This window comes from Heteronotia binoei, chromosome 15 (genome assembly GCF_032191835.1).
Source record: "Heteronotia binoei isolate CCM8104 ecotype False Entrance Well chromosome 15, APGP_CSIRO_Hbin_v1, whole genome shotgun sequence".
NCBI lineage: Eukaryota > Metazoa > Chordata > Lepidosauria > Squamata > Gekkonidae > Heteronotia > Heteronotia binoei.
In genome coordinates this window covers 53201820-53222840 of record NC_083237.1, presented here as the reverse complement: position 1 = coordinate 53222840, position 21021 = coordinate 53201820, and the positions used below count along the sequence as shown (strand labels likewise).

At 47.4% G+C, this 21021-nt stretch overlaps 1 protein-coding gene across 1 annotated transcript in view; it reads right to left on the bottom strand.

The window, feature by feature from the left end:
• The window catches only part of MLLT6 (MLLT6, PHD finger containing), a 135613-nt gene that overhangs the window by 94738 nt on the left and 19854 nt on the right, over nt 1-21021 (bottom strand). Inside the window, exons 3-6 of the mRNA XM_060255338.1 lie at nt 14083-14137; nt 13083-13192; nt 5844-5947; nt 4186-4279 (exon numbers count right to left, since the gene is read on the bottom strand). Of these exons, the coding sequence (XP_060111321.1) occupies nt 4186-4279; nt 5844-5947; nt 13083-13192; nt 14083-14137 (363 nt within the window). The remainder of the gene's footprint in view (nt 1-4185; nt 4280-5843; nt 5948-13082; nt 13193-14082; nt 14138-21021) is intronic.

Below are 21021 nucleotides of genomic sequence, written 5' to 3'. Positions count from 1 at the left end.
TCATTTTGTGGTTCGTTACGTTGCCTGACTCAGTGGTTCGGTTTAGTTTTTAAAAATTTCCTGAATGATTTGTTGATTCATTCGGTTCAGGAAGGCACAGAACAGCTCCCGAATGAGCTAGAGATGCCAGGCTTGCGGCAAGCTATTCAGCAGACTCTCCTCTATCTGCTTGCCAAGTTTGGTGCAAACTGGATTTTAGGGGTGGTGGCTGAGCTACAGCTCCCCCAAAGCAGTGTCCATCTTGTCGGTTTCACTGGAAACTGGCTAGAAGCACAGGGGGCTGGGGAATCATGTCAGGCTGTCTGGAAAAATGAACCAAACACAAACCAAACAACATGCCAAGAAAAAAAAGGCCAGTTTGTTTTTGTGTTCAGGCGAGGTGGGGTCAGATGAACCAGTTCTGAACAAACCATGAACTGACCATTTTTAAACACGAAGCATGATTCCTGGTTTGGATGGTTGCTCATCCTGATCTGAGATCACTGAAATCTGTTCCCAGGACCCAGCCATGGACATAAACCAGTTGAGATTCTGAGTGGACTGATCCTGGGGACTTGTGTTCAAATCTCCTCTCAGTCTGAAAGCTTCATAGAATGGGCTTCAAGCAAACTGCCATCGCTATGTATATCAGTTCCCCCATTTAAAACGAGGAATCAAAGATGCGCCCATCAGGATGAGGCTCGGGTGGTGGACGAACCCATGGGACATTTTATCCATTTGGCTGTTTGTGCATGGTCCTTCTGCTGACGTGGAAGTCGAAGCAGCATATGCGGAAGTCCGAGGAGCTCTTCCATCAAGGGGGCGGATCAGGGCTGCTCAGTTTCAGAATCCTGCGCCTTCCCAATGCAAGAACTGCTGGAAGTTCCGCAGCACATGAAATCAACAGGAGCCACACAGTAAGGCAATTTCCCAGCTGCTGTCTACTTTAAGAAGGCGTACACAAGACCCAATATGTGGACTGTGCCCCAGGGATCTATGTAGGGTTGTCAGGTCCCCTCACCTGTCCAGGGGGGCGTTCTGGGGGTGGGCGGGATGTCATGTGGGGACACTCTGGTATTTGGGTGAAACTCTATGGTTTTTTCCACCCTCAATACCAAAGAGTTTCGCCCAAATACCAGCGTGTCCCATGCAACATCCGTATTTAGGGGAGAGGTTTTCCCCGCTGGCTGGCTGGTCCGCAGTGAAGAGGAGCCCCCCAAACCAGGGGATCCTCCACCAGGATCTGGGGGCTGGCAACCCTGGATCCATGCCATTTCTGCACCTAATCTCTTGGGTCAGCCTTGCCAGGTATAGTAGTGTTCCCACCCCCAACACCAGTGGTTTTAATTTAAACATAACTCCGCCTGCCAAACCATCTTCCTCACTGTTATGCACACTGTGGCTTTGGCTCTCCAAGGTTTCAGCGGGAAAAGGGCCTTTCCCATCTCGGACAGCCTTTTATACTAGGGGCCAGGGATGGAATTCTAGCAGGAGCTCCTTTGCATATTAGGCCACACACCCCTGATGTAGCCAATCCCCCAAGAGCTTGCAAGGCTCTTTTTTGTAAGCTCTTGGGGGATTGGCTACATCGGGTTGTGTGGCCTAATATGCAAAGGAGCTCCTGCTAGAATTCCACCCTGCCAGGGATCAAATTGGGATTTTTTTGCATAGAGAGAGGGTGCATGGTAGAGTATCCGCTTTGTATTCAGAAGGTCCCAGGTTCGATCCTTGGGATGTCCACTGAAAAGGTAGGAGGGGATGCGAAAGACCTCCACCAGAGAAGCTGGAGAGGCTACCAGCCAGACACAGAACATAAGAACATAAGAAGAGCCCTTCTGGGAGCGCTCCAGTTTTACCTACCTCAGTTGGGCCCTCATGAAGGCAAACAAGATAAGAGATTGAAAAAGCAAATTTGCTCACTGCTATATAAATGTTCAATCATACGAATCATGACAAAAACGGTATGATTGTACCACAGCTTCCTGCTCGTAATCAGGGAGGGCGGGGAACCTCCTCTCGTGGTGGAAACAAAGTCCAACCAGGCAACCGAGAAACAGGAGGGGTCGGAAGCCTCCTGTGCGAATTTGGGGAGTGGGCCTGGTACTATTTATTATCACAGGTAATAAGCATCGATAAGCGCCTCAAGACTGGGGGGCAAAGTCTTTTTGCTTTGCAGGGTGGGATTCTTTCATATGCTGAGCCAAGCTGTGGCTCGGGAGGCAACAGGAGAAGAAATACGGCGCTCTCTGGCTTCACCCCCCCAACCCCGAGTTGCTTCCCCATTTTCTCTATTTATTCTGACTTCGTTGCTCACCTCAGTCCAGCCCCCACCACCTGTGATACTGGCCCTCATCTGTCCCTCACCTTTCAGGACATTTCAGTTCTGTCTCAGCCTGTTCCTTGGGGCCAGGGTGGAATATTAACCATTTGGAGTCAATGTAGTTTGTTTGTTTTTTAAACAGGAAAGGTCCCCTGTGCAAGCACCAGTCGTTTCCGACTCTGGAGTGATGTTGCTTTCACAACGTTTTCACGGCAGACTTTTTACGGGGTGGTTTGCCATTGCCTTCCCCAGTTACATACACTCCCCCCCCCCCAGCAAGCTGGGTACTCATTTTACTGACCTCGGAAGCATGGAAGGCTGAGGCAACCTCGAGCCGGGTACCTGAAAACCCAGCTTCCGCTGGGGATCGAACTCAGGTCGTGAGCAGAGCTTAGGACTGCAGTACTGCAGCTTTAACACTCTGTGTCACGAGGCTCTTATTGTTTTTTTAAAGAAGCCCCCCCAAATACAAAAATTGCCTCCCTTTAACTCTGGCCACTAGAAGGTCAAAGTTAAGGGAGGTACCAAGTGAAAACAAAAGTTTTTAATGGTATTTCCAGGAAACAGCCAGGCTTCTCAAATTGGTAAGGGAAAGAAGTCCCGTCCTTTGGGGAATAATCACCCAGCGACAAATCTCTGAGTGCTTCTGCTGTTTTACTTGGTAACAAAGAACAGAATTTAGGGCTGCCATCTGGTCTGGAGAAAAAGATATTATTTACTTTCATCCCACGAAAAGTTTCAGTGACCCATTTCCACATATAAAGGGACAAGACTTTCTCTAGGCTGATTGGCAACCCTATCAGTTACAGGGGAAAGAGATTTAGTCTAATGATAACACTGGGAAGAGGTGGGAGAACTCTTTTAAGCCCCACTCCACTATCGTACTCTATATTTCTGTTGCATGCCAGGAGGCTGCCTTTTCTACAGGAGAAAACAGAGAGGTACCAACAGCGTTTGCATCAGGCTGCATCCATGCACTGCCAGACAATGTGCAGTTATACGTTCACAATCGTTGGCAACTGGATTTTCATGGGTGGATAATTCCTGGGCAGCAATGATGGCACAATATCCAACCATGTGTGGATATATCATTAGCCTCTTCTCTAACTAGGGTTCCCAGGCCACCACCTGACACCCCCAGGAACATTTGGGGAGAGGCACAGGATAGACATGGTACAACATAACGCACTGATGTCACATTTGGGCAAAAATCCAGACGTGATGTCAGTCGTTGCATTTTCACCAGGATATGACATCAACAAGTTGCATAACATCATTTCCACTTCCCCCGCACCGTTCTCCCACTGGACCAGATGCGATGGCTAGTAAGAGGACTATACCATCAGGGCATGGCTCACCCAAAGCAAGCAAATGTCAAGGCTATCTTTAACCAGCTTGGTGTAGTGGCTAAGTGCTCAGACTCTTATCTGGGAGAATTGGGTTTGATTCCCCACTCCCCCACTTGCAGCTGCTGCAATGGCCTTGGGTTAGCCATAGCTCTCATAGGAGTTGTCCTTGAAAGAGCAGCTGCTGTAAGAGCTCTATTAGCCTCGTCTACAGGTTGTCTGGTGGGGGTGGGGGTGGTAAAGGAGATTGTGACCACTCTGAGACTCTGAGATTCAGAGTATAGGTCGGGATATAAATCCACTATCATCTTCTTCTAACTGGCAACAGGGATAGAAAGCCCCTGGCTACAGAATACGCACTACTTTCTGGGCTAGCACCTTCTAACTGAGGATGCTGCTGTTTAAACAAGGAGTGGAGGGGCACTTGACCTACCAAAGAGTACTTCCTCCCCCATTTTGTATTGGATATTGAATTCACAGGGGTGGCACTGTAATTAAACAACCTGACACCCAACTGATCACAAGGGGATGGCAACTCACCATTTTACTGAAGTGGTACTTGCAATAGCCACAGTATTTCACATTGTCAACTTCTAAGACTTCTTCTTCGCACAAGAGCCCGGCCATCTGAGCACTGAAATTTGGAAATGCATTGACGTGAATGTCACAAATTATGGTAAGGGAGAAAGAAGACCTCCCTCTCTTTCTAGGTTCCTCTCTCTTTCCCATTAGGGCAAGGAACTCTGCTCCATCTTTGCACTACAGTGAACTTTTTTATAACAACATAAGAACATAAGAGAAGTCTTGTTGGATCAGGCCAATGACCCATCCAGTCCAACACTCTGTGTCACACATTGACCAAAAAAACCCCAGGCGCCATCCAGAGATCCACCAGTGGGGCCAGGACACTAGAAGCCCTCCCACTGTGGCCCCCCAAGCACCAAGAATATAGAGCATCACTGCCCCAGACAGAGAGTTCCATCAAGATGCTGTGGCTAATAGCCACTGATGGACCTCTGCTCCATATCTTTATCCAATCCCCTCTTGAAGCTGTCTTTGCTTCAAGGAAAAAGGCATCCAACAGATAGACCAAGATGGGTAGCCATACTAGTCTATCTGTAGCAGTAGGACCTGCCGAGGACCTGCCTACCTTAGGGACCGTCTCTCCCCGTATGAACCCCAGAGAGCACTGAGGTCAGCAGGGAAGAACCTGCTGACTATTCCCGGGCCAAAAGACGCAAAACTCCAGAGTACCCGTACTCGGGCTTTCTCTGTTATGGCTCCACAGCTGTGGAATCAGCTTCCAGAAGAAATGCGGGCCCTGCGGGACTTTGAACAGTTCCGCAGGGCCTGAAACACTGTTCTCTTTCGAATGGCTTTCACTGAGTAAGTTGCTAAGTAAATTCATCATCTGAATAGTGCCAACATATCAACATACTAACACTAACTTACTGTTTTTAGAATTTTAATAGTTTTTAATTACCTGCTGGTTTATATTGCTAATTATAACCTAATGTATTTTAACTCAATGTATAATTCAATGAATTTTGTTGTGAGCCGCCCTGAGCCTGCCTCGGTGGGGAGGGCGGGATATAAATAAAATGTGTTGGTGTTGTTGTTGTAGAAAAAAGCAAGAGTCCAGAAGCACTAACAAAATTTGTGGCAGTGGAAGTGCTTTCACTGAATATCTGAAGAAGTGAACAGAGATTCACAAAAACTCCTGCCCTGCCACAAATTTTGTTAGTCTTTAAGATGCTACAGGACCTTTACTCTTTTCTACAACGACAGGTGATCTGGTGTATATTAAGACATTTATAACCTGTGCTTCCAAAACCAAAACTCAGGGGTTTACAAAAAGCAAATGGAACTTCTTCACACACAAAAATTCCCGCATAAAAATGACTGGGAGGTGCATGGAATGCCTCAGTGCTTTGGGAAAGGAGGTGGGAATGCCTGTTTCTCAAAACCATGGAAAGTCATTGCCAGCCTGAACAGCCCCAGCACTGACCTTCTCCAAGCTGGCCGACAGGGTGGTGGGGCTTCGAGAGCCACATAATATGTGTGAAAGAGCCACATGTGGCTCCCGGGCTACTGTTTGGCCACCTCTGCAATAGAGCAATGGGGTGTGTTTTGGATATAGGGAGCAAGGGAGGAATGGGCCTATCGCCAAGGCAACAGCGACCCTGTGGCAAACTCACCAGGTGACGTGGAAGGCTTGACGACAGCCATGTCGGTTGCAGGTCATGCAAGCTCCGGAGGCTGCTTTGCTCTCCCGGCCTTGCTCCTCACAGAGGTAACAAATCTGAAAAGGAAAGCAAAAAAGGTACAACCACCTGCCTCACATGTGCTGGAGACCACCTGGTGCCAACAAAAAAAGACGTGCACCTGCCCCAGTGAGGGAAGAGGGGCATTCCGACATCACCCTGTGAATTCATACAGTAATCAGGCCCCAGGAAGGCACAGGAGAGTGAGAATTTGAGACAGGGCAGTGGTCTGATAGGGTCAGGGTGGCTAAGTCCCCCTTGGACACTGGAAGGGGGTTGGGGGGGTCATAGGGTTGCCAGCTCCAGATTGGGAAACTCCTGGAGATTTGGGGATGGAGGTTGAGGAGGACAAGGACTTTGGTCTAAACTGCCTTCGAGTCCACCCTCCAAAGCGGCCATGTTCTCCAGGGGAGGGGAACTGATCTCTGTTAGATCAGCTGTAATCCCAGGAGATCTCCAGCTACCACCTGGCGGCTATCATCTTGGTGAGAGAAGTCATGCAAAGTCTATGTCAAAATGAGAAAACTGTGACTCGAAATTACTATGAATCCTAATAACCTACATACAATTTATTGTAACACCAAAACAATAAGAAAATACACCAATACACAAAAATATGCAGATTCAACATTAATGCTCCCAATGAAGCTCCTCATGGGATTAATAGAATTTTTGAACCTGCATTGTATGGACACCAGAATACCAGCGTTATTAGGAGCATTGTCTTTAATGGACTTTAAGAACACAAGAGAAGCCATGTTGGATCAGGCCAATGGCCCATCCAGTCCAACACTCTGCGTCACACAGTGGCCAAAAAATTATATATATATATATACACACACACACACACACACAGACACATACATATACACACTGTGGCTAATAGCCACTGATGGACCTCTGCTCCATATTTTTATCTAACCCCCTCTTGAAGCTGTCTATGCTTGTAGCCGCCACCACCTCCTGTGGCAGTGAATTCCACATGATAATCACCCTTTGGGTGAAGAAGTACTTCCTTTTATCCATTTTAACCTGACTGCTCAGCAATTTCATTGAATGGAAGTCAAGGTAAACAACATCTATTGGGTCTCCTTTGTCCACATGTTTGTTCACCCCCTCAAAGAAATGTAACAGATTAGTGAGGCAAGATCTTCCCTTACAGAACCCATGCTGAGTCTTCCTCAATAACCCGTGTTCATCAATGTGCCTACTCATTCTGTCCTTGATAATGGTTTCTATCCTCCTTCAGTAATCCTTTTACCCCTTGGCTCCTTTCCAAGGCAGTTGGCTCCTTTCCTGGAGCACGACGATCTAGCAACGGTGATTCACGCCACGGTCACCTCGAGGTTGGACTACTGTAATGCCCTCTACATGGGGCTGCCCCTGTGCCGAACCCGGAAGTTGCAGTTAGTGCAGAATGCCACTGCCCGGCTGTTATTAGGGCTCCCAAGATGGGAGCACATTCGGCCGAGGCTTGGGGTCTGCACTGGTTGCCAATAATATACCGAGTCCAGTACAAGGTGCTGGTTATTACCTTTAAAGCCCTATATGGCCTAGGACCTGCCTACCTTAGGGACCGTCTCTCCCCACGTGTTCCCCAGAGAGTACTGAGATCGGGTTCTCAAAACCTGCTTGTAATCCCCGGGCCAAAGGAGGCCTGTCTGAAATCTACCAGGGACCGGGCCTTTTCGGTAACGGCGCCTTGCTGGTGGAACCAGCTGCCAGAAAAGGTGAGGGCCCTGCGGGACCTTGGGCAGTTCTGCAGGGCCTGCAAGACAGTCCTCTTCCAGCTAGCTTATAACTAACTGATACTGGAAACTTTATGAAAGGTTGTAGTGTAACATTTTGACAGATTGCTGTTCTATATGTTTTATTATCTTACTGTTTTAAATTGTTGTAAATTGATGTTTTTTAAAGCTAAACTTATGTTAGATTTTATATGTTGTAAGCTGCCCTGAGCTGCTTCGGTGGGAAGGGCGGGATATAAATTGAAATAAACTAAATAAACTGAAACTGCCTCCCTGGCTGGTTTCCTGCTTCTAATATATTGGAAGAAATTTTTATTGTTGGTCTTTATGTTTTTTGCAATATGCTCCTCATAGTCCCTTTTTGCCTGCCTGATCACAGTCTTGCATTTGATTTGCCATAGCCTGTGTTCCCTTTTATTAATCTCACTTGGACTAGCTTTCCACCACTTAAAGGAGTCCTTCTTACCTTTTACAGCTTCCATTACTTTGTTTGTTAACCATGCAGGCCTTTTCTTATACCTGTTTGTGCCTTTCCTAACTTGTGGTATATATTTTATCTGAGCTTCTAGGATCGTAGTTTTAAATAGCCTCCAAGCTTCCCCAAGGGTTTTGACTGTATTTACCTTTCCTTTCAGTTTCCTCTTTACATGCCTCCTCATCTCAGAGAATTTACCCCTTTTAAAGTTAAACGTGGTTGTCCTGGTCTTTTGGGGGCAACTCCCTGTTTATACAAATGGTGAAATCAATAACGTTATGGTCACTGCTCCCAAGCTGTGCGATCACTTTTACATCTCTCACCAAGTCTTGGGCATTACTTAGGACCAAATCCAGGATCGCCCCACCCCTGGTAGGTTCTGTGACCATCTGCTCCATAGCACAGTCATTGAGAGCATCAAGAAACACAATCTCTTTCTCTCGACTTTCAAGCTTCATTGGGAGCATTTTTACTGAATCTGCATGTTTTTGTGCATTGATATTTGTATGAATATATGTTCTTGTTTTGGTGTTACAATAAACTGTATGTAGGTTATTAGGATTCATAGTAATTTCAAGTCACAGTTTTCTCATTTTGACACCATCTGGAGGCTGGCAACCTTACCTTATCTAGGCCAGATCCTCCCTGGCCAACAGTAGGGGATTAGGGGGGGTGTTGGATTGCAAGATGCAGGTAGGGAAACTCCTGAAGATTTGAGGGTGGAGCCTGGGGAGGACAGGGACAAGCCCACAGAGCCCACCCTCCAAAGCATCCATCTTCTCCAGGGGAACTGATCTCCAGGGGAGCCACTGTAAAAGCAAGAGATCTCCAGGTGCCACTTGGAGGTTGGCAACTCACCTAGAGGGCTGCCAGCATCCGAAACCAGGCCAAGCCGAACAGTCCCTACAGTCCTGGCCGAGCCACAGGGGCCGCTCAGCCTTAGGCTACAGTGACAGAATGGCTGCGGTACCCATCGTCATCATCACTGTGAACCAGGTGGGAACTGAGCAGATGCTGCCAACACTGCTTGGCCCCAGTTGCTCCTGCGTATTTTAACATCCCCATCTAGGTTTGGCAGGTGTCCCCCCCCCCCACCTCAGTCACCAGTAGGGGATGGGGGAGGGCTGCCAGCTCCAGGTTGAGAAACTCCTGGAGATTTGGGGGTGGAGCCTGGGGAGGACAGGCACCCCAGTGGGGTGCAATGCCTCAGAGTCCACCCTCTAGCGCAGCCACATTCTTCAGGGGAACAGTGGTCTGGAGATGAGCTGGTTGAAGGCTTTCCCCCTTACAGTTAAAATTTTCTACTCTGATAGCCAGGGGTGGAATTCTAGCAGGAGCTCCTTTGCATATTAGGCCACGCATCCTTGATGTAGCCAATCCTCCAAGAGCTTAGAAGGCTCTTTTTTTGTAAGCTCTTGGAGGATTGGCTAAATCAAGGGTGTGCGGCCTAATACGCAAAGGAGCTCCTGCTAGAACTCCACTCCTGCTGACAGCTAAGAGTGCTACCCTGGCTTAGTCAGAGAAGATGCTTATGTTTCCCAATTGGGATAAATTTGTTGAGCAATGATTACAACTCCTCAAACTTCCCTTGGACTTTCCTTATTCAGTTACCAGGCAAGAAGCCGTAAGACTGATTAAGAAACATCTATTTAAGTACAAGTATAACAGTACAATCTGTAGAGCACGACGTGTTAATTCTATCCAATTTGTTGGTATTCTTCCACCTGGAGAGCTCCTCAATTGCAGCTCATATTTGACGGTTCCTGGTTACAGGCGTGCCTTTATGTTGGAGTGCCTGAATGCTTTACCATTTTGCAAGGGAGTTATCTTAGGATACCAGCCCCGTGGCGCAGAGTGGTAAAGCTGCAGTACTGCAGTTGAAGCTCTCTGCTCACAACCTGAGTTCGATCCAAGTGGAAGCAGGGTTCAGGTAGCTGGCTCGAGGTTGACTCCACCTTCCACCCTTCCGAGGTCGGTAAAATGAGTCCCCGGCTTGCTGGGGGGAAAGTGTAGATGGCTGAGGAAGGCAATGGCAAACCACCCCGTTAAAAGTATGCCATGAAAACGTTGTGATGCGACATCACCCCAGAGTCAGAAATGACTGGTGCCTGCACAGGGGACTACCTTTTTCCTTTTTTTAATCTTAGGATACCATACTTGGATAGAGTATACGACCGCAGTGCAGGTAGCGTAGATACCCTGCATCACGTGACCTTTGAACGCAATCATTTTCCAGAGCCCAAAAATCGTTTAATTCTTCCTTCGCTCCAAAATATAGATCTGATGGAGACATTACCTCTCTTATTAGAAGGTAACAGCAGACCTATCACTCTTTGAGCTGCAAGATTTTATGCATCAGTGATAGATTTTCATAGCTGTTCTAATGAGTCTAGCTTTTTCTCTGCTTAAAACTCATGTCAGGGGTGGCCAAACTGCGCCTTGACAGCCACACGCGGCTGTTTCACACATACTGTGGGGCTCACTCTTAAGTAAGTGCGCACAGCATTGGGATCTCAGTCAGCCTCTGAGCACTGACCCATAGGTAGGCGGCTATTTCCACCGGGTGCGAAGCAGGGAAAGACAGGGGAATATAGGCAGGCTTGCAAGCTCTTCTCCTTCACCGCAGAGGTCACCCGGACACCTAGAGTGGGGAAAGACAGTGCAAGAGCCAAGGAAGAAAAGCGAGCACTTAGGGGAGGGAAGCTGTCAGCTAAGAACATAAGAGAAGCCATGTTGGATCGGGCCAATGGCCCATCCAGTCCAACACTCTATCACACAGTGGCCAAAAATTTATATATATATACTCACACACACACATATATATACACACACACATATATATACACACACTGTGGCTAATAGCCACTGATGGACCTCTGCTCCATATTTTTATCTAACCCTCTCTTGAAGCTGGCTATGCTTGTAGCCGCCACCACTTCCTGTGGTGCACCATTGAGCTAGCTGCACCACCAAGTCCAGTATTTAAAAAATTATTATTTTGTTTTATTTTCAACTTGTATTCCGCCCCCTCCGCAAGCGGACTCGGGGCGGCTAACAATCTATTAAAAACATCTACAATTGCAATTTTAAAACAATAAAATATTTATGGTGCTGTTTAATTTCAAAAGAGCTGATAAAAGGAAGTCCTTCTTCACCCAAAGGGTGATTAACATGTGGAAATTCACTGCCACAGGAGGTGGCGGCTACAAGCATAGACAGCTTCAAGAGGAGAATGGATAAGCATATGGAGCTTTTAGCCACAGCATATTGTTGGAACTCTTTGTCTGGGGCAGTGATGCTCTGTATTCTTGGTGCTTGGAGGGGGGGGCACAGTGGGAAGGCTTCTAGCCCCACTGGTGGACCTCCTGATGGCACTTGGATTTTTTTGCCACTGTGTGACACAGAGTGTTGGACTGGATGGGCCATTGGCCTGATCCAACATGGCTTCTCTTATGTTCTTATGTTCAATATAGGTGGGATCTTTCTTTCTTCCGGCAGTGATCCTATAATGATCGTAATTCCTCAGCCTTGCAGGGTGGCAGTCCTCTCCCGGTTAGATGTTAAAAGGAAATAATTCAGTTTTGCAGGCCCTGTGGAATTGAGAAAGATCCCGCAGGGCCCTTATGGCCTCTGGGAGGGCATTCCGCATCTCTGGTGCTGCCACTGAGAAGGCCCTAGCCCATGTAGAACACAGTTTGGCCTCTTTTGGTCCGGGGATAGTAGATTTTGTGTCCCTGACTGCAGTGCTCTCTGGGGAACATACGGAGAAAGGCGGTCCCATATATAAACAGGCCCCCGACCATATAGGGTTTAATTAAAATGTGTGTGTCATATTTGTTCATGTCTTGAGGCTCTCAAATATCTGACATTTATTCTTTGTGGCTCTTACATTAAGCAAGTTTGGCCATCCCTATAATAAGTTAAGAAGCAGTTTGAAGTAGAGCCCTTGATTAGGACATAAGGCTGTAGAATAAAGGTAAAGGTAGTTCCCTGTGCAAGTACTTGTCGCTTCTGCCTCTGGGGTGACATTGCACCATGGCGTTTTCACGGCAGACTTTTTATGAGGTGGCTTGCCATTGCCTTTCCCAGTCATCTACACTTCATCCCCAGCAAGCTGGGTACTCGTTTTACCAACCTCGGAAGAATGGAAGGCTGAGGCAACCTTGAGCCGGCTACCTGAACCCAGCTGGGATCAAACTGGGATCAAACTCAGGTCATGAGCAGAGCTTGGACTGCAGTACTGCAGCTTACCACTCTGAGCCACGGGGCTCATTAAGGCTGTAGAATAAGAAGCCTCAATTAAAGCCTTTGTCACTTCATTGTAAGTAATTAATTAATTCTAAATTATTATTATTAACTAACATGATAAGAACAATTTTTACAAATTTACATTTCCCCCCCTTTATTACAGATATTTCCTTGCGCTCCGGCATTGTTCTATTGATTCATTGCATTCTGTAATATAAACTTATATGTGTATTTATTTGTTTGACCTCTGAAGAAGACCAGTGCTTTCCCATTGTTGTTTTATGATTTTACTAAGGCAGGAGGCTAAAAATGGGCCCCAAAATGCTTCTAACTTTCTATAATAAATACCAGCAGAGCTTTTTTGGGCAGAAAAAGCCCAGCAGAAACTCATTTGCATATTAGGCCACACCCCCTGATGTCACCATTGTTTCACATAGGGCTTTTTGTAGAAAAAGCCCAGCAGGAATTCATTTGCAAATTAGGCCACACCCCCTGACACCAAGCCAGCCGGAACTGCGTTCCTGCTCAAAAAAAGCCCTGAATACCAGTATTTTTTGCTTACGATTTATTATATATTTTGCTTTTAATTTTTGGTTGTTTAGCTGCATATTAACCTTTCAGGTTCTTTGATCTCCAGGTCCCCCCTGGAGTTTGGCATTCCTAGCGGGGGGGGGGGGGAGGAATAAGACGAGCTTCTTTTACCTTATTGAACCGGTCGTGGGGCACGTACTGGAGGACAATTGGCTCCATGGTGAGGACGTTAGCGAACTGCACCTCAGGGATGTAGAGAGCACAGACAACGTGGGCCCAGCCTGGATGAAGGGGGAGGAAACAAATCACGGAAGAGTCACAGAGAGGCTAGAACCAAGGGACTAAAAAAAATTGGTTTCAACGTCCAAAGGGTGGTAGAAGTTTTTGGGTCTCACGGAGGTGGTCGATTTATTTGTTTTTCTCCATTTATAACGCATTTTTATCCACAACAGGGCTTACAAACTGCCTCGCCTTCTCCATTTTGTGCTCACCACAACCTATACATGTGGGATAGGCCCAAGGACAGCTGGTCCCAGCAAAGGGGGATTCAACCCTGGATCTCCCAGATCACTGTCTGCCACTCTCTTCACTTGGCCATGTAGCCTGCATCTGGGCTATATTTTCTGGCATTTTGGAATGGAAGAGCATTCCGGCCTGGAGTCTCTCATGTACAGTATGAAACAGTGTAACCTAGACACACTTTTACTATGCATGTGTGCACACACATGTGTACCTGCCTCCCAAGCAAGGGTGCCAACAGCTTGGAGAAAAATGCCCTATTCCTGTTATTTACCTCCATGCCATGAAAGGTTTCAGCTGCCCATTTCCACAAATTAAGCCTCTGTGAAAGGGACAGGAAGGATATTCTTCTCTAGGCCTGATGACAACCCTACTCTACTTGCAAGACATCCAGCCCCACCCACACCAACTCTTACCATGTCTCACCTGTTCAGGGAGGGAGCGATTGCAAATGTTGTTGTGGAGCACTGAACAGCCCCAGCCTGTTTTTGTTATCGCAGTCTTTCTGTTTAAAATATTTTGATCCTGCTCTTCTTCCAAGGCACTCACTGAAGAGGTGCCTCACAGCAGATGGGCATTTTACCCCTGACTGGACTGTTCATTCCCTTCCACCCACTCCCCACATCCCCACTATCCGCAAAGGGAAACTGACCTCCATTGTCTGTCCGCTTCAGCGCTCCATCTTTATGGGGACACAGCTCACACCTCTGGAAATCCAACAGGGTGTGTGTGTGGTGGGGGAGAAACAAAACAAAATCAAGGTTAGGATTTGTCCTAAGAACACCACAGAAGTCATGTTGGATCAGGTCAGTGGTCCATCCAGTCCAACAGTCTTTGTCACACAGGGGCCAAACCTCAGGTGCCATCAGGAGGTCTACCAGCCGAGTAAGAACTCTGGAAGCCCTCCCACTGTGGCCCCCCCCCCAAGCACCAAGAATACAGAGCATCACTGCCCCAGACAGTGTCCCATCTATACCTTGTGGCTAATAGCCACTGAAGAATCTCTGAAGAACATAAGAGAAGCCATGTTGGATCAGGCAAAAGGCTCATCTAGTCTATGTGTCACATAGTAGCCAAAGCCCAGGTGCCATCAGGAGGTCCACCAGCGGGGCCAGAACTTCAGAAGCCCTCCCACTGTTGCCCTCCAAGCACCAAGAACACAAAGCATCACTGCCCCAGACAGAGTGTTCCATCTATACCTTGTGGCTAACAGTCACTCACGGACCTCTGCTCCAACGGTTGGTCCACAATAATATAAATCTATCCACAAGAACACGACAGCTTCGCTCATCCAAGTAAGGTCTTCTGCAGGTGCCAACCTGCAAATGGGCAAAATTAACAGCTGGAGATATAAAGGCTCTATGCCCTTTTGTTGGCTCTCCAGAGGAACTGGCGGACCACTGTGTGAGACAGGATGCTAGACTAGATGAACTATTGGTTTGATCCAGCAGGGCTCTTCTTATGTTCTTAGCATAGAAGGTCTTGTCCTCTGTGCCCTGTCGCTGGCCTTCCAGAGAAACTGGTGGACCACTGTATGAGACTCTCTGTGTGTTTTTATGCTCTCATCCTACCTGTAGATGTGTATATCTGTTTCTAAGAAATAGCTGACATGTGTTCACTTTACAAATGAACCAGTACCTGGAAAAATACGGAGTCTAAGTCCCATGTGGAGATGCACATGCGTCGAACATAAAATGATAATGACTCTATGCACGTATCAAGAACAATCAGCAGACTGAACATGCCTTCACAATAACTTCTGAGCAGGTCTAGTGTAACGTCATTTCATCTGTGCGTTCATCAACCAAGATTTCATTTACACAGAAAACATCACAAGATATACATATATACAATGTGCTGTTTACACATCACTCCACGCCAACGGACAACACACTCACTCTGCTTATTTGGAACCCTCGACATGCCAAGATATATTAAGGTCACAACTTCCCCTTTGCAAAATAAGCACTGGATAGGTTTGGGGGCTGGCAAGCTACAACTCCAACCTACCTAACAGCCTATAGCCACGGCTGCTATTCCTCTAACAGTGGTGGCCAAACTGTGGCTCAGGAGCCACATCTGGCTCTTTTACACATAGTGTGGTTCTCAAAGCCCCCTCAGCTGGGTGTAGTAGTTAGGTGTGCTGACTCTTATCTGGGAGAACCGGGTTTGATTCCTTCCCCACTCCTCCACTTGCAGCTGCTGGAACGGCCTTGGGTCAGCCATAGCTCTCATAGACCTTCTTCCCCTGTAGTGGTTAAGTGTGCTGACTCTTATCTGGGAGAACCGGGTTTGATTCCCCACTCCTCCACTTGCAGCTGCTGGAACGGCCTTGGGTCAGCCATAGCTCTCATAGACCTTCTTCCCCTGTAGTGGTTAAGTGTGCTGACTCTTATCTGGGAGAACCGGGTTTGATTCCCCACTCCTCCACTTGCAGCTGCTGGAATGACCTTGGGTTAGCCATGGCTCTCACAGAGTTGTCCCTGAAAGGGCAGCTTCTGTGAGAGGTCTCTCAGTCCCACCTGCCTCACAGGGTGTCTGTTGTGGGGGAAGAAGATAAAGGAGATTGTAAACTGCTCTGAGACTCTGATTCAGAGAGAAGGACGGAGTATCAATTTACGGTCTTCTTGTTCTCCTCCTCCTCCTTAAATCACTTCTCCAAGCTAGGCCAGCCAATGGCTTGGGGAATACATTTAAAGTTGCTTTATTTCCACCTCTCCTTCCCTCCCTCCCCATCTTCCTTCCTTCCTTCCTTCCTTCCTTCCTTCCTTCCTTCCTTCCTTCCTTCCTTCCTTCCTTCCTTCCTTCCTTCCTGTCTTGCGGCTCTCAAACATCTGACATTTATTTGACGCAGCTCTTATGTTAAGCATCTTTGGCCACCCCTGCTCTACAATCTTCTCTTCTCTCCAGTTTGGGAACTGCAAGAATTAAGAAGAGAGGGAGATGGTAAAACCTCAGGAGGCCAGATTTGGCCCCCCAGCCTGCAGTTGCTGAAATCTATTGACTAATTTTTGCCAGAAAGCACTCCATTCCTGGAAGCATCTGTGTTCCTGCGCAAAGTTATTCCAGCCTAACCTGTTCAAATTAACAGGCTTGGACTGAAGTGACTCTGCCCAGAATCACTGCTGCTGTGTTATGCACCACAGTGGGTGAAGCTACAGAGGGAACATCAATGGAGCACCAACCTTTTCTTTCCCTTTTAACTGAACTCCCTCCCCTGCACACCCTCCTCTAAAAGTAGAACCCCTAAACAGTAAGAAGCTACTTTGATCTCTGGCTGAAAGAGCTAGTGCATTGAAGAGGATCAGCATTCATTTAAGAGGATCAACAATCTGGCGTGATATATTCTAACCGTATATGTACTCTGCATATCTACTGATTTACTAGCAATTCCCCCCCTCCCTTTTTCTGGCATATATGATTTGATTCTCAGAGCAACGTTTTGTTAACACAACAACCTACATGAATTATCTAGTGCGTTTTTAATTCAGTGCATTTTCCTACACTTCTCCTCTTTCTTTCTTTCTTTCTTTCTTTCTTTCTTTCTTTCTTTCTTTCTTTCTTTCTTTCTTTCTTTCTTTCTTTCTTTCTTTCCTTCCAAGGGGGGAAGCATTCCTCAAGTGCATGAGGTTTAGGGTTGCCAGCCTCCAGGTGGAGCCTGGAGATCTCCTGCATTTACAGCTGATCTCCAGAAATTCCTCGAGTGCATGAGGTTTAGGGTTGCCAGCCTCCAGGTGGAGCCTGGAGATCTCCTGCATGTACAGCTGATCTACCTGGAGAAAATGGCTACTTTGAAGGGTGGACGCTATGGCATTGTATCATGCTGAGGCCCCTCCCCTCTGCAAACCCCGCTCTCTCCCAGATCCACCCCTAATGTCTCCAGGTATTTTCGAACACAGACCTGGCAACCTTAGGTTGGATCCAGTACTCGATTTCTGCTTGTGCTAGAGCTCTTGAGCAAATGGTAATGCAAGAAAAAAACAAATGGTTGCAGTTTGTACTCAGTCAACTGTACCCCCGCTTGCGTTTCTCTTTCCACATGATCTTGTGCAACCAATTTCTGGGGCACTATAATAGAACTTTTTCACCTTGGATTTAACAAATAATGGGAGACAGCCACAGAACTGACAGTCTTGGCTGATACCACTGCACTAGCATCACGAGTGCCATAACCATTAAAGATCCTGGATAGTTCTGGTTATTGATTTTGTCATTTTACTATTTTATTGGATAGTATTGTTTTAAGTCCTATAGTTTGATGTTGTTTTATCTGTTGTTAGCTGTCGTGAGTCTGTTAAGGGGAGCGCGGGATATAACGCTAATAAGATAAAATAAAAATAAATAAAGGGCGTTTTCACACTGACCTTAATCAGCAGCGACGCCCCTCTTCACCGCGCAGGATCTGCGCGGATTTCGCACGAATTGCCGCGGAGCACCCGGAAGAGCCGGAAAGTCCCGCGGCTTTTGCGGCGCAAATGGAAACTGGTTTTTGGCGGTTTCTGTTTGCGCCGCAAAAGCCACGGGACTTTCCGGCTCTTCCGGGTGCTCCGCGGCAATTCGTGCGAAATCCGCGCAGATCCTGCGCGGTAAGAACATAAGAACATAAGAGAAGCCATGTTGGATCAGGCCAACGGCCCATCAAGTCCAACACTCTGTGTCACACAGTGGCAAAAAATGTTATATACACACATACACTGTGGCTAATAGCCACTGATGGACCTGTGCTCCATACACTGTGGCTAATAGCCACTGATGGACCTGTGCTCCATATTTTTATCTAAACCCCTCTTGAAGGTGGCTATACTTGCGCGGTGAAGAGGGGCGTCGCTGCTGATTAAGGTCAGTGCGAAAACGCCCAAATAGATCTTGGAAGCTCATCTGGATCGTCCCTAGTTAATACTTGGATAGGGGACCAAGTCAGTCCAAGGTTGCTATGCAGAGGCAGGCAATGACAAACCACCTCTGAATATCTCTTGCCTTGAAATCCCTATGGAGTCACTGTAAGTTGGCTGCAACTCTCATTAGCACTTTCTACCACCACTGCAACATATTGGGAGGAAAGAGCTAGGTCAGGAGTGGCCAGACTGTGGCTCAGGAGCTACATGTGGCTCTTCACACGTATTGCGTGGCTCTCGAAGCCCCCACCGCCTCGACAGCTGGCTTCTCTCTCTTGACATCACTTCTCTCTTTACATCACTTCTCCAAGCCATGCCAGCTGGTGGCCTGGAAAATGCATTTAAAGTTAAAGTTACTTTCTTTCCACCTCTCCCTCCATCATCTCTTCTTCATCTATTTTCCTTCCTTCCTTCAACTTGTGGCTCTCAAACACCTGATGTTCATGTTCTTGTCTTACGGCTCTCAAACATCTGACATTTATTCTATGTCGCTCTTAAGTTAAGCAAATTTGGCCCCCTCTGAGATAGATGTTGCTCCTGTGCAAGCAGAACGGAGCAAGGTCCCCTTGTGTTTCCGTTTGCGCATGGATGGATGGAAACCACTGAGAGAAGCAGGTCTACACATCTGGACCACCTGTTCTGGACCCACTTCCTCTTCTTTGGGCCTATGTCCAATGTTGACTTTATGAAATTGTATGTGCCCAGGGATGGAATTCTAGCAGGAGCTCTTTTGCATCGTAGCCCACACCCCCCGATGTAGCCAATCCTCCAAGAGCTTACAAGGCTCTTTTTTTGGTAAGCTCTTGGAGGATTGGCTACATCAGGGGTGTGTGGCCTAAGATGCAAAGGAGCTCCACCCCTGTATGTGCCCAATATAATCCCTCGAGGAAACATGCTGGTTTGGAAGAGCAGATGGCAAAAGGGGTTGGCGATGGGAGGGGGCGGCAGATGTTTGGGGAGGGGAGACGCTCTGCAGAGACCTAGGTGTTCCTGCAAGGATGCACTTGGAACTCTGAGAGATAAAAGAAGACGAGCCAGTGTCGGCAGGCGGGCAGCGGGCAGCCTTACATCAGGAAATTTGCACTTGAAAAGGCCCTTCCACCCCCTTCGGATCAAAGCGCCTCTCCCACCATACTATTAGCAAGGCTCTGATCATTAACAGGAAGGGTTAAACAGCCCTGCCAGCCCACCCACCCACCTACCCAGACTCTAATACCCTTTCTCTAACATTACCGTTAAAGCCTTTGCATGATTCCCACCCTTCCCGAGAGTCCCCCTCCAGCCAAACCGTCTCAAAGGGCTCGCCAGGCAATCCCTTTACAAAGCAAAGGAAGTTTTCGCGTTTCCTCCATCTAATGGAGCGCAGCGTCCCCCCAAGGGGGCTTGGGGGAAGGAAGGAGAATAATAAGTGTGGAGCAGCCTGAAGTCCGCAAAAGCTTCTGCCGGAATTAAAAAATGGCTCATCTTCAAACTGCCGACAAGATTCCTGCTTATTAAAAATGACAGCATGGGTCCTAAATTAAGGAGTGGCACATCTGGGAACTGGGAAGCTGCTAGCTTTTGGAGTGGGTGGGTAATTGGAGGGGAACATACTGCACATGACCAGAGGTGCACTTTCCCGAATTACTACATTGTATTTTACTTGGCTAAATGCTGGCAAGCAAAACAGGTACTGGAGCTGAGCTTGGTCATCAATGGTGCTCAAGCCCTCATTTGGCCCAGGGTTTTTTTGCCAGATTAATGAACTTACTTTCAGAGCTGAGGCATTGTTCTGGAGGAAGAGGAAGAAGAAGAGAAACAGAAAGAGGATGATGATGATATTGGCTTACAATCTCCCTTATCTTCTTTCCCCCATAACAAACACCCTGTGAGGTAGGTGGGGTTGAGAGAGCTCTCCCAGAAGCTGCCCTTTCAAGGACAGTTCTGCAAGAGCTATGGCTGATCTAAGGCCATTCCAGAAGCTGCAAGTGGAGGAGTGGGGAATCAAACCCAGTTCCCCAGATAAGAGTCCGTGCACTTAACCACTACACCATACTGGCTCTCTAGCAAGTGAATACCTATGCATTTCGGAAGGGTGTTCATCTGCTGCACCAAAAACAAACAGATGTCTTGAGGCATCTTAAAGATGAACACATTTTTATCCTAGCAGAAAGCTTCCATGGAATAGAGTCCCTTGATCACATGCCAGGGCTGCCAACCCCCAGGTATGACCTGGAGACCTTCTGGAATTATAACTGACTCCAGTCTACAGAGATCAGTCCCCTGGAGAAAAGGACTGCTTCGGAGGGTGGACTATACAGCGTTATGCCTCGCTAAAGTTCCTCCCCTCCCCAAACACTGCCTTCCCCAGGCTCCACCCCCAAATCTCCAGGAATTTCCCAACCCAGAGTTGGCAACCCAACACAATATATTGCCTACGCTAAAAGAGACTTTTAAAAAAATGAAAGACATACAAATGCTCATGTGCCTTAAAATCTGCACTTTGTTCCAACAAATTTTTAAGGAGTACAAAGTGAGACAGAAGGAAAAGCGGTCTGGGATCATCGTTCCGTTAACTGACTTGGGTGTTTCTGGTTGCTCTTGCAAAGGCAGAGATATTTGCAATAGCTACAGAGCACCCACACGGCCGTTATCTCAGCACCTTCCTTGTCAGCCTATCAGGGCTTTTTTTTTATAGCAGGAACTCCTTTGCATAT